The sequence below is a fragment of the Rattus rattus genome, chromosome 1 (assembly GCF_011064425.1).
Source record: "Rattus rattus isolate New Zealand chromosome 1, Rrattus_CSIRO_v1, whole genome shotgun sequence".
NCBI classification, from domain to species: domain Eukaryota; kingdom Metazoa; phylum Chordata; class Mammalia; order Rodentia; family Muridae; genus Rattus; species Rattus rattus.
The window spans coordinates 208,055,508-208,068,736 of NC_046154.1; the positions used below are offsets into that span (position 1 = coordinate 208,055,508).

General features: G+C 45.9%; 1 protein-coding gene across 1 annotated transcript in view; it reads left to right on the plus strand.

Annotated features, from left to right (window-relative positions):
- Matn2 (matrilin 2) overlaps positions 1 to 13,229 on the plus strand; it is a 138,143-nt gene that overhangs the window by 56,698 nt on the left and 68,216 nt on the right. Inside the window, exon 4 of the mRNA XM_032914335.1 lies at positions 4,621 to 4,743. Within this exon, the coding sequence (XP_032770226.1) occupies positions 4,621 to 4,743 (123 nt within the window). The remainder of the gene's footprint in view (positions 1 to 4,620; positions 4,744 to 13,229) is intronic.

Sequence of the window (13,229 nt, forward strand, 5' to 3'; positions counted from 1 at the left end):
GTCCTGTGAATCAAGGTCCTGTGTGCAAGCTGACCAAACCCCACACATCCTGGCATCCATTTTTGTTGCCCAGGAGTAGAAAACACTTTCTCTACAGGTTGAAAACTGCGGGTCTTAAGGTTAAAAGTCTGTCTTCTGAAATCTGGTGACTCAGTGCAGCTTGGCTAGGGCTGCATTTACTTAACCCCATCATGTCAGCCTAGGTGGCGTTTTGGAGCTCAGAGCAAAGCTATTCCTACCCTAACAGCCCCTTCCCACTCAGGCACAGCTTAAGGCCCTAAGAGTGTTCTGAAGGCACATCCTGCATCTGGGCAAGCCTACACTGATTTCACCCCTTTAAGGCTCTATCGTGAAGCAAGGAGGCAGATCTACATGGATGCTGGCTTATGTATTCAGTGATTGTTCCCAGCGAGACCCTCAGTCAGCCACACAGAGCAGAATGCAGTCTGATTATTCACACACTTTATAAAAATAGATTTCTCAAGCAAACTGGGAGTGATGGTACATACCTATAACCCAGCATGTGGGAGGATGAGGCAGGAGGATGATGAATTCTAGGCCAGTCTAGGCAACAGAGCAAAACTCTTACAAATCAAAACAGAAAACCCTACTCAGAAAAATTAGCTACTTATACTTCTTCCCTTTCCTCCCCACCTCTCTTCTGTCTTCCTTTCCTTCCTTCCTTCCTTCCTTCCTTCCTTCCTTCCTTCCTTCCTTCCTTCCCCCTCCTTCCTTTCCTTCCTTCCTTCCTTCCTTCCTTCCTTCCTTCCTTCCTTCCTTCCTTCCTTCCTTCCTTCCTTCCTTTGAGATAGGACCTCATTACATAGATCTGGCTTGTAAGTCACAGATCTGCCTGCCTCAACCTTCTAAATGTAGGGATTAAAGGCATGAGCACTGTTGTGCGTGCACGCATGTGCAAGTGTGCTTGCATACACACACACACACACACACACACACACACACACACTCTTCCCTTAGGCCAACAGACTGGGTTAAATGAGACTTTGTCTAAAAAAAAAAATTCAACCAGGAGGGGGGCAATGAGAGGGACATAAAGTGAATAAGTAAAAATTAATTAACTAATTATAACAACAATAATAACTCCATTTCTAAACCCTACAAAATTAAATAATAAATTTAATAAATTTTAAAATCCAGTCCCAATACTGATTTAAAGTGGATTATTGTTTGTTCTAAGTAAAAAACTTGGGTGGAGCTCAAACCTGGTGGAGCTCTGCTTTCTGAGGAACGGGGCTAATTTCACGCAGTTCGTCAGCTCAGTGGTGGAGGCAGAATGCTACCTTCTCAGCACAGCAAAGGTGAGCGGGCATGAGACCCAGACGTGTGCAGAGGCACTCAGCATTCAGCCATCGCACCCCACAGATACACAGCTTTTATTCTGCCTTGTAAAACATGACTGAGATCCTTTTGGTTGAAAGTGACGTAAAGGCAACTTGACTTGGGTCTGGTGGCCAATTACACTGGAGCTAATCTTGGAGAAATAACTGTACACCTTCTGGAAAAAGCATTTGAGCATGCTCATTACATCTGGGTAAGGGTGGAAGACTAGAAACCATCCCCATGCTGACCAACAGGTAAATGTCTGAGCAGGCTGAGAAATGGCCTTTGGACCAATGGATGAAGCCATCAATAGACTTCAGTCAGAGCCAGCTAATTTAATTCAATCGAAAGGTTAATTAAGTTACCGCTCACTTGTGAGATTAAATCCAAAATAGAATTGTTTTTCATAGTTCAGTGCGATTTTGCTCTATGAAGTCACTGTAAACACTGAATTACAGGATATGGAATCATTTTTTTTTATATAAAACACAGGCAGGATCAGTTGCAGTGAGCCTCTGGTCAGCTGACATTTTTGTAGCTGGTCAATATATAATCTATTCAGAGACAGCAAGTTTAATATGTATTATTGACTCTCTAACCTTGAGCTTGTGGCCATCAAAGACCCTAAATCATTCCAGGTTGGAATATATTTGAACATATTCATTTTCCTAAAAGGGCTTTATCGTAGCTTTTCTTGAACTTAGTGGGTCATTTCAAACAGGAAAATTACCTACAAACCCCACAAAAATGTAGAAAACACAGTGCTGCCTGGACTATGAAAACAGCAATTTGCTATCATATGAAATAGAAGATTAAAGGAAGCAATGCTACCTTGTTCAACCCACCCAAGGGCATCAAAACCAGGAGGTAAAGTATTGTTACCTCTCAGCAGCTCAGTAAAGCCTGGGAAGGCGCTGTTCTTACTGGTCTGGGGTTACAAGGGCATTTAAATGACCAGGCGCATCCACAGATGTGGAACCTGTCAGTAATGAGGGTCATTTTAATATCTTTGAAATTAGAGCACATTTTGGATGCTGTAAAATACAGTGTTTGAGTCAGTACAGATAGAATGGACAGACAGACAGACAGATCGATGGTAGGGTATAGGAGTAGATGATGTCTCCAAATGTAAAATAAATGATACTGTGATGGAGAGATGGCTCAGTAGTTAGAGCACTGGTCGCTCGTCCAGAGGATTGGTTCAATCCCCAGCACTCTGTGGTAGTACCCAATCATCTATAACTCCAGTTCTAGAGGATTGGACGCCCTCTTCTGGCCTCCTTGGGCACCAGGCATGCATGTGATACACAAACATGCATGCAGGCAAAACACAGAGAATAAAATTAAAAAGAAAAATCAAACATCACGATACTTTTCCTTTGCTATGAAATGGTTAACAGGTGTTGTGCCTTCCCAGCTCTTGATCACCGTTCTGGCCACTTTATCAGGTTAGTCCAGTTAACTCTCACAAGGCCCCGATGGGGTCGGGGCAGTGTTTAGCTTTGTTTAATACAAAGATATTAAGATTTCTCAGGGTCACAAAAAGGTCACTATTTCAGCCTGCAGTAAAAATGGTTGGATTAAACCTACAATTTATGTGATTATTGTATCCTAATGGGAGCTAAAACACAGTTTTTATCAGAACAATGTGTTCTAAGTTGTGCTGTTATAAAATAAAACTGTTATAAAATAAAAGTTTCGTCCCCCTAGCTCATGCATTGCTGTCTTTGAGTTTCTATTGCTGTGGTAAAAACACCATGACCAAAAGCAGCTTGCAGCTTACAACTTTCAGGTCAAGAATCATCGCTGAGAGGGTCAAAGCTGGAACCTAGAGGCAGGGAGGAAGCAGAGGTCATGAAGCTGCGCTGCTTACTGGCTTGTTCCTCATGGCTCCTTCCTTCCTTCCTTCCTTCCTTCCTTCCTTCCTTCCTTCCTTCCTTCCTTCCCTCCCTCCCTCCCTCCCTCCTTCCCTTCCTTCCTTCCTTCCCTTCCTTCCCTCCCTCCCTCCCTCCCTCCCTCCTTCCTTCTTTTTCTTTCCTTTTGCCTCCCTCCCTCTCTCTCTCCTTTCCTCCCTCCTGTCTTTCTTTCTGTCCTTCCATCCTTCCTTGTTGTTATTTCAAAACAGGATCTCACTTTGTAGCCCCGGCTGTCATGGAACTCACTATGTAGACCAGGCTGGCCTCAAACTTGCAGAGATCTACCTGCCTCTGCCGCCTGAGTGCTGGGATTAAAGGTGGGCGCCACCACACCTGGCACAGCCTGCTTTCTTATACCGCTTAGGACCACCAGCCAGGGAGTAGCACGGCCCACAGAGATGGGCCCTCATGTCAGTCAGCAATAAGAAAATACTCCACAGGCCAAACTGGTGGGGGCATTTTCTTAGCTATTCCCAAGTGACTTGTGTTTACAATTGGCTACAGCATTCCTTACTTAAATGTAGAAAGGTGTATATGCAAGAGTAGCCCATCGGTAGCTGAATTTCCCTACCTACTGGCTAAACACGGGATTGCTTTAAAATTTCTCCTTTATTGTATAAGCGTCAGAAAACTATTTTCTCATATGGACATCTTTTGTCTATGAGAACACTTACATAATGTGTTCTGTTAACACAGATGCCTGTTAATTTTAAGTATGCTCAAGTTGTACGAGCCTGATTAAAGTCATAAATTGAGATGTTGAAAAATAAGAACCACACGAGCTCCAGACAGACTTACGTAAGAACCTTCGCATCCGAAGCTGTGGTGCTTTCAGAAACTAAGGCAACGGTATTTAAAATCGCGACACAAAGAGCATGGCAGTATAAAGCATTCGGATACAGTGCTGTTCCAAATTTTTGTAAACTTTATGCAGATTCGAAAGTACAGCATTCTTAAGATGTATGATTGTGGGGGGTGTTGGCTTCTAACGCCTTCGTTTAACCAGTCGCTCTCCCCAACTCCACTTCCGCCTACTCAGAGCTCCAGCTTGCTAAAGGCATTCTGAAATCAGAAACTTCTCTGATCTTCTCTGCCTGTCAAGTGGTGTTAGGCTGAACCTGAAATATGTGGATTTGTAGGTCAAAAATCACACAGAATCAGCAATTCCATATAGTTCACCCTGACACCATTCCTCTTTCACCTTATGTGGTCCTTTATTTATCTGTCAACTTTAGACAGTGAACCTCCCTGCTGAAAGGGACTTCAGATGGTTTCTCTGTGGGCTCAACCCTCTTCCTCCCAGGCTGGACAGACTGAAGCCAAGGGAAGGCGCCACTGCTCACTCTCTTGTCTTCCTTTGCAGCGGTCCACATGTGCAGCGTCTTGGAACACAACTGTGCCCACTTCTGCATCAACACGCCTGGCTCGTACACCTGCAAGTGCAAGCAAGGCTACATTCTCGGCCCGGATCAGAAGACGTGCAGAAGTAAGACCGTTTCGCTGATGTGTCCATTTGCTTGTGCTTTAGCTAGGAGTGTCTGATTCACCCGTAGTCCCTCTCCCAGCCTGCTTGCCACCTCCTCGGAGCTGGAAACGGCTCTTGTATTTTGTGGTATTCCCCCCTCACCCATCACAGTGCCTAGGCCTGGCACATAGTAGGTCACCAGGCAATGTGTGAAAGGTTGGAAAGGATGCTGTCTCCGAGAAGCAGTCCCTTTCTCCTCTACTGCTTGTTGAAAGCATTTCCACCCTGGCTTTATTAGCTGGGCCCTAAGGAACTGTTTCTCTCTTTTATCTTCTTCCCAAAGCATGAGCTGAGAATCAGTTTTTTACCTCAGCAGTGAATCACTGGGCACACTCCACTCTAGAGCTATGCAGGGATGTGGCTGCTTTGGTGATAGACATTTTATTGTTCTCCTAAGTAAAAAAAAATGACAAACAGATATAAAGGATTAGAACTTAGAGTGTTCTTCTCTGGCCTGCCTTCCAGAACTAGACAACACACTGATATTTAAGCCAGCAAGAGGTACCCCACTCTTTCGGGAATTAACCATATAATATAGTGAGTGCATGCCCTTCCTCCCCCTCCTCCTCCTCCACCTCCTCCTCCTCCCCCTCCTCCTCCTCCCCCCCCTCCTCCCCCCCTTCTCTGCATGTTGTAACTATATGCAAGGCCTGGGAAGACTGGCTGCAAGGAAGGAAAGAGAACTCCCTTAAGTCTGACATGTAGTTTATGCAATGCAAAATTGTTACATACCACATGGCGAGCAATTAAGCACTAATGGAAAGCAGTTTGCAGAAATGGCTGTAATTAGCACTGCATTTAGGGAGCCAAACCACAGTTTCCACTTTTCTTCTCACTTCTCAGTGTCAGCACTGAGCCATTGATGGAGGGACCTCCCTGTCCCCCTATCGACCTGGCTCTCTGTTCTGAGGCTCCAAAGGCATGAGATCTTTGTGCTCTTGGGCTCCTCTGTGACCTCAGGACCCCAGCTGACGTCATCTTCATCTTTTACTGGAACCTTTGACACTTCCTCAGGTTCCCCAGCAGAATTGGTCACAGCAATACTCATGGATTTAATAGATTGACTGATGAGCCAGGGTGCCTGGGAAGGGTCATCTAGACTCATCTCTTGGTCACCCTGTCCTCTTCAGGTGTGTTCAGCCATCATGCCCACCCCCTTTCTGTCCTCTCCTCTTTGAGGAGCACAAAATATTCTCTGTGTCTCATGCCCCATGGTTGCCTGGGGATGGGGAAGCTGCCAGTGCCCATTTTCTCTGGGTTGGCTTAGTCATGTCAGATGAATTCCGACACCAACAAGTAAATAAATAAAACTGAGGAACTCTTCTTCCGTTCACAAGCAGCCTTTGTCAGTCCTGCCTACCCCAGTGTAGTCCTGCTGTCCTCAGACTCCTCTCAGCCTCTCAGGGAAAAAAGGCAGGGGCCAAGTAGAGCACTGCCTAGGGCTGTAGCATCAAAGAGCTCAAAGCAGAAGCCACTTGGGCTTTAAACAGACAGTTAGGTGCAGGAGTAGGGAAGACTGTTAAAGGGAGGACAGGAGTCCAGGGTAGAGGCTTTTAAATTAAAGAATGACAAGTGAGTCAGAGAGAAACTCCCAGAGTTCTCAGAGACTCCGCCTCCACAACCCAGGGTCTCCCTTGGTTTGTTCTTTTTCACAAAAAGATTTGCTTATTTTACTTCATGTGTGTGGGTGTCTTACCTGCATGAATGTTCACTGCATGAACCAAATACCTGTGGAGGCAAGAAGACATCAGATCCTCTGCAACCGAAGTGACAGACGGATGTGCACTCGGGTCCTCAGTGAGAGCAACAAGTGCTCGTAATGCTAATCTCTCCAGCCTCCTCCTCCAGCCTCCACCTCCTCCCCCCATTCTCCCATTCCCTCCCTCCTCCCATTCTCTTCCCCATTCCTCCTCCCATTCCTCCCCATTCCTCCTCCTCCCATTCTTCCTCCCCATTCCCTCCTCCCATTCCTCTTCCTCCCCATTCCTTTTCCTCCCATCCCTCCTCCTCCCATTCCTCTTCCTCCCCATTCCTCCTCCTCCTATTCCTCCTCCTCCCATTCTCTTCCTCCCATTCCTCCCATTCCTCCTCCTCCCATTCCTCCCTCCCTCCCATTCCTCTTCCTCCCATTCCTCCTCCTCCCATCCCTCCTCCTCCCATTCCTCTTCCTCCCCATTCCTCCTCCTCCCATTCCTCTTCCTCCCCATTCCTCCTCCTCCCATTCCTCCTCTTCTTTCCCATTCCCTGCCTCTCATCCCTCCTCCCCTCCTCCCATTCCTTCCTCTTCCTCCCCCATTCTCCTCCCATTCCTTCCCCCCCATTCCTCCCATTTCCTCCCCATTCTCCTCCTCCCTCCTCTTCCTCCCCATTCCTCCTCCTCCCCATCCCTCTTCCTCCCCATTCCTCCTCCTCCCATTCCTCTTCCTCCCCATTCCTCCTCCTCCCTATTCCTCCTCCTCCCATTCCTCTTCCTCCATTCCCATTCCTCCTCCTCCCTCCCTTCCCCTCATTCCTCCCATTCCTCTTCCTCCCATTCCTCCTCCTCCCATTCCTCCTCCTCCCCTCCTCCTCCCATTCCTCCCCATTCCTCCTCCTCCCTCCTCCCCCATTCCTCCTCCTCCCATTCCTCCTCCTCCCATCCCCTCCTCCTCCCATCCTCCTCCTCCCATTCCTCCTCCTCCCATCCCTCCTCCTCCCATTCCTCTTCCTCCCCATTCCTCCTCCTCCCATTCCTCCTCCCATTCCTCCTCTTCTCATTTCTCCTCTCTCATTCCTCTTCCCATTCCTCTGCCTCTCATCCCTCCTCCCATTCCTCCTGCCTCTCATCCCTCCTCCCATTCCTCCTCCTCCCAACCCTCCTCCTCCTACCATTCCCCCTCCTCCCCAAAACATACTGTTATTTGTAATTACAGGTGTGTCTGCGTCACAGAAGCCAAAGGTATTATTTCTGCTGTGATATGGTGTTACAGGTGGTTGTGAGCCACCTGATACGGGTGCTGGGAATCAAACTCAGGTCTTTGGCAAGAGCAATACATGTTCTTAGTCTCTAAATTATCTCTCCAGCCCCTTTTCTCTTTTAGCACATGGTCTCACTATGTGAGTAAAGCAGGAAGCTTCTGTCCTCCTGAATTTGGGGATTATAGGTTTAGAGTTTCAGAGAGCCCAATTGTTGCTGCCTTTGAGGTCATATAACCTTGTGCAATGCAGGTTAGGGAAAGTGTCTAGCCTTAGGAAAGTTGGTGGAGGGACTGAAGTGTGACCTTCAGCCTAGGTCTAGTTGCCCTGAGGCCATTACTATAACCAGCACCAGAGGTAAAGGTGCACCCTTCCTTCTCAGAAACAAATCTACTGTCTCAACTGCATTTCTGAAATGGAGCTTGTGAGATTAACAGGGGCATTGTTGTCCTTAGGTTTCAATTTGGATCCTGACATCTTCTTCTGGTTGTGGTTGCCTCAGCCAGACCTGCTTATTTAAACTCTTTGACCCTCAGTTTCCTCACTTACTGAAGGGGAATGATGGTCACAAGTTAGAACTCACCCACTGGTTGAACTGAGGTAGCCCATGTACCCAGTCTCTGGATGAGGGAGGCTGAGTGAAGGCAGGCAAAGCTGAGCAGGCTAGACCTCTGTCTACATGCTGCCTCCCTGCAGACACTGGTACAAAGCACCTAGGGTGAAATGAGACACAGCTATGAGCCATTTTTTTTTTATTATCCTGTTCTGATTGTAGCTGGATCATTTCCCAGTTAAAAAGGAAAGTGAATTATGCCTCTTTCCCTGAAGCACCTCGTGTTCTCTAAGAATTGCTTGCTATTCATTTTTTTCACGTGCTCACTGGTGGATCCAATTGTCTTTTTTTTGGGGGGGGGTGTCTGGTCACAAGTGTTTAGACAGAGAACATGGTTAAATGCAGAACCTTAGAAACCAAATAATGACTGGAAAAGCAATGCTTCTTTTGTCTGGAGCCTGTTTTCTTACATGGGAGAAAACCAAATAAACACTGATTGACAGCTGATGCAGCCCTTGCCCAGTTCACGGCTCAGGACGTGAGGCCAGCCCAACTCCAGACACCCTTCAAGTGTTTCACGTGTACCAGGAGATTCCTGAGAACTTTATGTCTGTTGCCTTGTGTGACTGCCCCAACAAGATCTTAAATAGGTTTTAGCACTGTCATTCTACAGATAAGGAGAACAAAGGACAAAAACATTAGACAACTTAGGTAATGTGGCCATACCCCAATCAAAATGGTCTTGTGTCTAGCTCTTAGCCACTGCATGATCCAGATGGTTTTGGGTCCAGCTTATAATCCAAACAATATTGTGTCCAGCTCTTAACCACTGCATATCACATGTTTCTTGAGAGACCCTAGAGAGCTGCAACCAGGGATTCCCTAAGCCCAGGTTTGACATGGTCCATGACCTGCTGATTGTGGGAGGCGCGGGACTAATTCATCCACTAACGTCCCACCAACTGTTAATTCTCCATCTGTTGGCTGTGCTACTGTAAGTACACAAACTGTAGAAGGGACCCTGAGCCACTGCCTTCCCATACAAACATACATTATGGATTACAGTATACTTTCCTCATTGCTTTCTGTTTATACTCTGCTTTTGTGGGGAGAGGGGACGAGCATAGGTGATTCATAGATTTGCAGAGTGTCATGGAAAGCTGTCTCAGAGTTCTAGCTCCCTTTCCCATGCAACTGCAGAACTCTATCCCCTGTGGTGTCCTGATGGGAATAGCTCTAGAGAAGCTGATTACGTATTGCAAAGCACCTGGATCCTAGACACCCTGTGTTATCAAGTGAACTGAAACCATGTTCTCTGTCATTTCTACCTTGGATCCTCTGAAGCCATATTTGAGACAGATGAATACCCTTTCAGGTATGGAAGACTATTCCTATCTGCTCCACCCACAGCCACTAATGTCTCTTTTTCAGAGGCTATATAAGCTCATTTCAGGTGACCTGGTTTGGGGCATCGTCTGAGTCTAAATAACCCTTAGCTTTGTGAATACCAATAATTGCAAAGTTCCCTTCCATTCAAACCTAGATCAAATGCATTAGAGCTCACCTTCTGAGTTCCACTCATGAAATGTACAAAGGAAGGTCTACATTACTAATTCTTTCTGCCTTTCAAAAAGCTTTTCCCACCCAGTCTTATCTTATGAGACATTTACTGCAAAAGTACTTTTATTTGCCTGAAGTAATTGTCTTTGAAGCTTACTACTGAGTAAGCTCATCCTTTCTAGTTCTATCTGAACTCTGGCTGGTGGTTCAACTCAGCTTTTGTGGTTCAAACATCTCTCTAAGCTGACTGACTCAATTTGACTTCTCTTGGCTTCTCACTGAATTGCTCTGCTTGACCTCAAACTAACTCTGGCAATCCGTTCTAATCTTCTGGCTTCTTTTTATTCTCTGGCTTTATCTGCCCCTACTCCAGTGCACAGCACTCACTGCACTGACTCCCAACTGACCGACTCTCTCCCTGCACTGCTCTTAAGTAGCTGCCCTTTCCTGCCTGTTCTCACGAGAGTTTCCTATCTCTAACATATTCTGTCAAATCTTTCTCTGATTCATCATATTGTCTTCCCCTCAATTAGATGTCACTTTCAAACATGGCTGTTTCCTTCTACAAATTAACTTCACCTGCATTGTTTGGGATTAAAAGTGTACACTAAGGGCAGAAGGACCAAGCGTGTGGTATATCTTCATTCCAGCTGGATCACACAGACCTAGAATGTCTCTGGATGTGATCAAAGCACATGGTGCTGGATTAAAATTTGTCTACAGTTTATAGATGTGTTATAATAGTGCTAGAGCAGTGAACATTTAAAGGTAGGTGTGGAAAAACCTCGTGTGTCTTCCTATATAGTACTCCCTGGCTGCCCTGGAACTCACTCTGTAGCCCAGGCTGGCCTCAGATATGTGGCAACCTCCCCACTCTCTGCCTGCCAAGTGCTGGGACTGCAGGTGTGTGCCACCAAGCCCAACTTAATTTTAAGTTATTTTATTACTTTACGTGTGTGTGTGTGTGTGTGTGTGTGTGTGTGTGTGTGTTTGTTGACCACATGTATGTCTGTGTACCACATCTGTCAATGCCCATGGAAGCCAGAAGAGAACACTGAATTCCCTGGAACTAGAGTCAATGAGCTACCGTGTGGGTGCTGGGAATCTAACCTGGATGTTTTAAAAGAGCAGACAGTGATCTTAACTCCTGAGCCATCTCTCCATCCACCCCCCTACCCCCAAGCCCCAACTTAAATTTTAAAGGAAAACTTCCCCTCCCTTTTGGATTATCTACTTTATGTAAAAGGTAATGAAAAGGCAACATTCATAAAACTCCGTCTGGCAGAAAAATATATGGATTTTCGTTTCCTGCCTCAGGACATTCTTCCCAGGCTACAGAAGTGACTCAATACCTCTTTGTTAAATTATAAAGAAAGCATGATCCAGAAAAACAAAAAATTAAAAAGAAGGAAGCCTATAACCATTACCTATTGTGGTTTTAAATGTAAAAGCTCTCTGTTTTATGTATGTGGTATATGTGCATCTTCATATATGTGTGGAGTGTATAGGTATATGTAGGCCTGAGCTTTCCACCTTGATTTTTGTGCATTTTCTTGGTGACTTTGCTGTTTAAATGGTTCTCCAAGGTAGTGTTGAAGCACTCTCTAGTGGTCCTTAATGCAAGAAGACTACAGTGTACAAAATGCAGAAAATAAATGTTAGATAACCCTCATCAGGCATGGTTACCGTGTGACTAGCTATAAATCCAATGTCAGTGAACCAACAATATATATATATTTATTATACACAGTGAGGCTTCATTAAATACCAACACGGGCATAATGTGTGTAAGACCCTGGGTTCAATCCCAGGACTGGAAGTCAGACAAAAAACCATATGAATAACAAAGATGCTCATGGAAGGATACTCGTTACTAGGAAAATGCAAACTCAAACCACACTGGGTACCACTACATACTAATTGGACTAGATACATTTTTAAAAGATTTTCCCTTTTTCTCTCTGTTTCTGTTTCTGTCTCTGTCTCTGTCTCTGTCTCTGTCTCTGTCTCTCTCTCTCTCTCTCTCTCTCTCTCTCTGTGTGTGTATGTGTGTGTGTGTGTGCATGCGCTCGCACGCCCGTGAGTGTGCTCCATGTGTGTATGCATACTCTCAGAGACCAGAACAGTGAGTTGGACCCCCCAAAGCTGGAGTTACAGATAGTTGTACACCGCCCGGCACAGGTATTGGGAACTGAGCTCAGGTCATCTGGAAGAACAGCAAACTCTAACTGCTGAGCCACCTCTCCAGCCCTGGAACAGATATATTTAAAGAGTGGCTGACACAGTCAAAACCTGGGACTTCCACACACTGTTTTAGTTACTTTTCTATTGCTAGGAACAGTAGAAACACATGACTAAGACAACTTATAGAAGAGTTTATTGGGATTTACAGTTTCAGAGGGTAAGTTAGAGTCCATGGCTGTCATGTTGGGGAGCATGACAGCAAGCAGGCAGGCATGGAACTGTAGCATTAGCTGCACACTGCTTGAAAGAATGTGAAATGTTTTACCATTTTGGAAATTATTTTTTGTAAGCTTGGATGTGAACCTAATACGTGTATCTACCGTTCACTTCGATATTTACCCAAAGAAGTGAGTTCTGACTGAAGATCTGAGCACAAGTGTTCACACCCACTTTTCTTGTCCTAATCCTACACTGGCAGCCATACGTGTTCCTTATCTGGTGAATGGATATCACCCTGCACTCAAGCACACACTGTAATACTACACAGCAATGAGGAATGAACTCCACAGGCAGCAGCCAGTGTGTCTGTGTAAACTTTCTGCATGAAAGGAGCTAGATGTCAAAATAGGATACTTGCTGTAAATTAAACAAATTATTCCTATCCTATCCCCATGTAGCTTCAAATGGATGAGACTCAGACTACGATTTATTGACTTAGCTTTTGCTCAGTTACTGGGGGTTACCCCCAATCTAGTTGTCTAATGGTTAAAATGGCTACTTCCCGGACAGTGGGCCCCAAATACTTGCTGTTTGTGGTCCCCCCCCCACCCCCCGGCTATTTCTGCTCCAGCAGTCTGTTGGGGAGGAGGGGCGAGTGGCGAGAGGGGGTGGCGCGAGGGAGGGGACAGGGGGATTTCAGTCAGCCCTGTGCTCCTGCTCCATAAGTCTAATGGAGACCTGTGCTTCCCTTCTTCCTCATGTTCCCTACCTTCCACCCCCCAGCCGGGTAACTGAATTTCCACCTACTTCTAATCTCCCCAGCCCCTTTTATTTAACCAATAGCCATAAATTGAGGAGCAAAGTTTACATTGTATCACTTGGTGAGTGAGGAGCTGCTCATGGGGGGGAGGGTGCAATCAGATCTTGGAGGCCAGTGTTTAGCATTTGAACACATAGCAACACCAGACCAACCCCC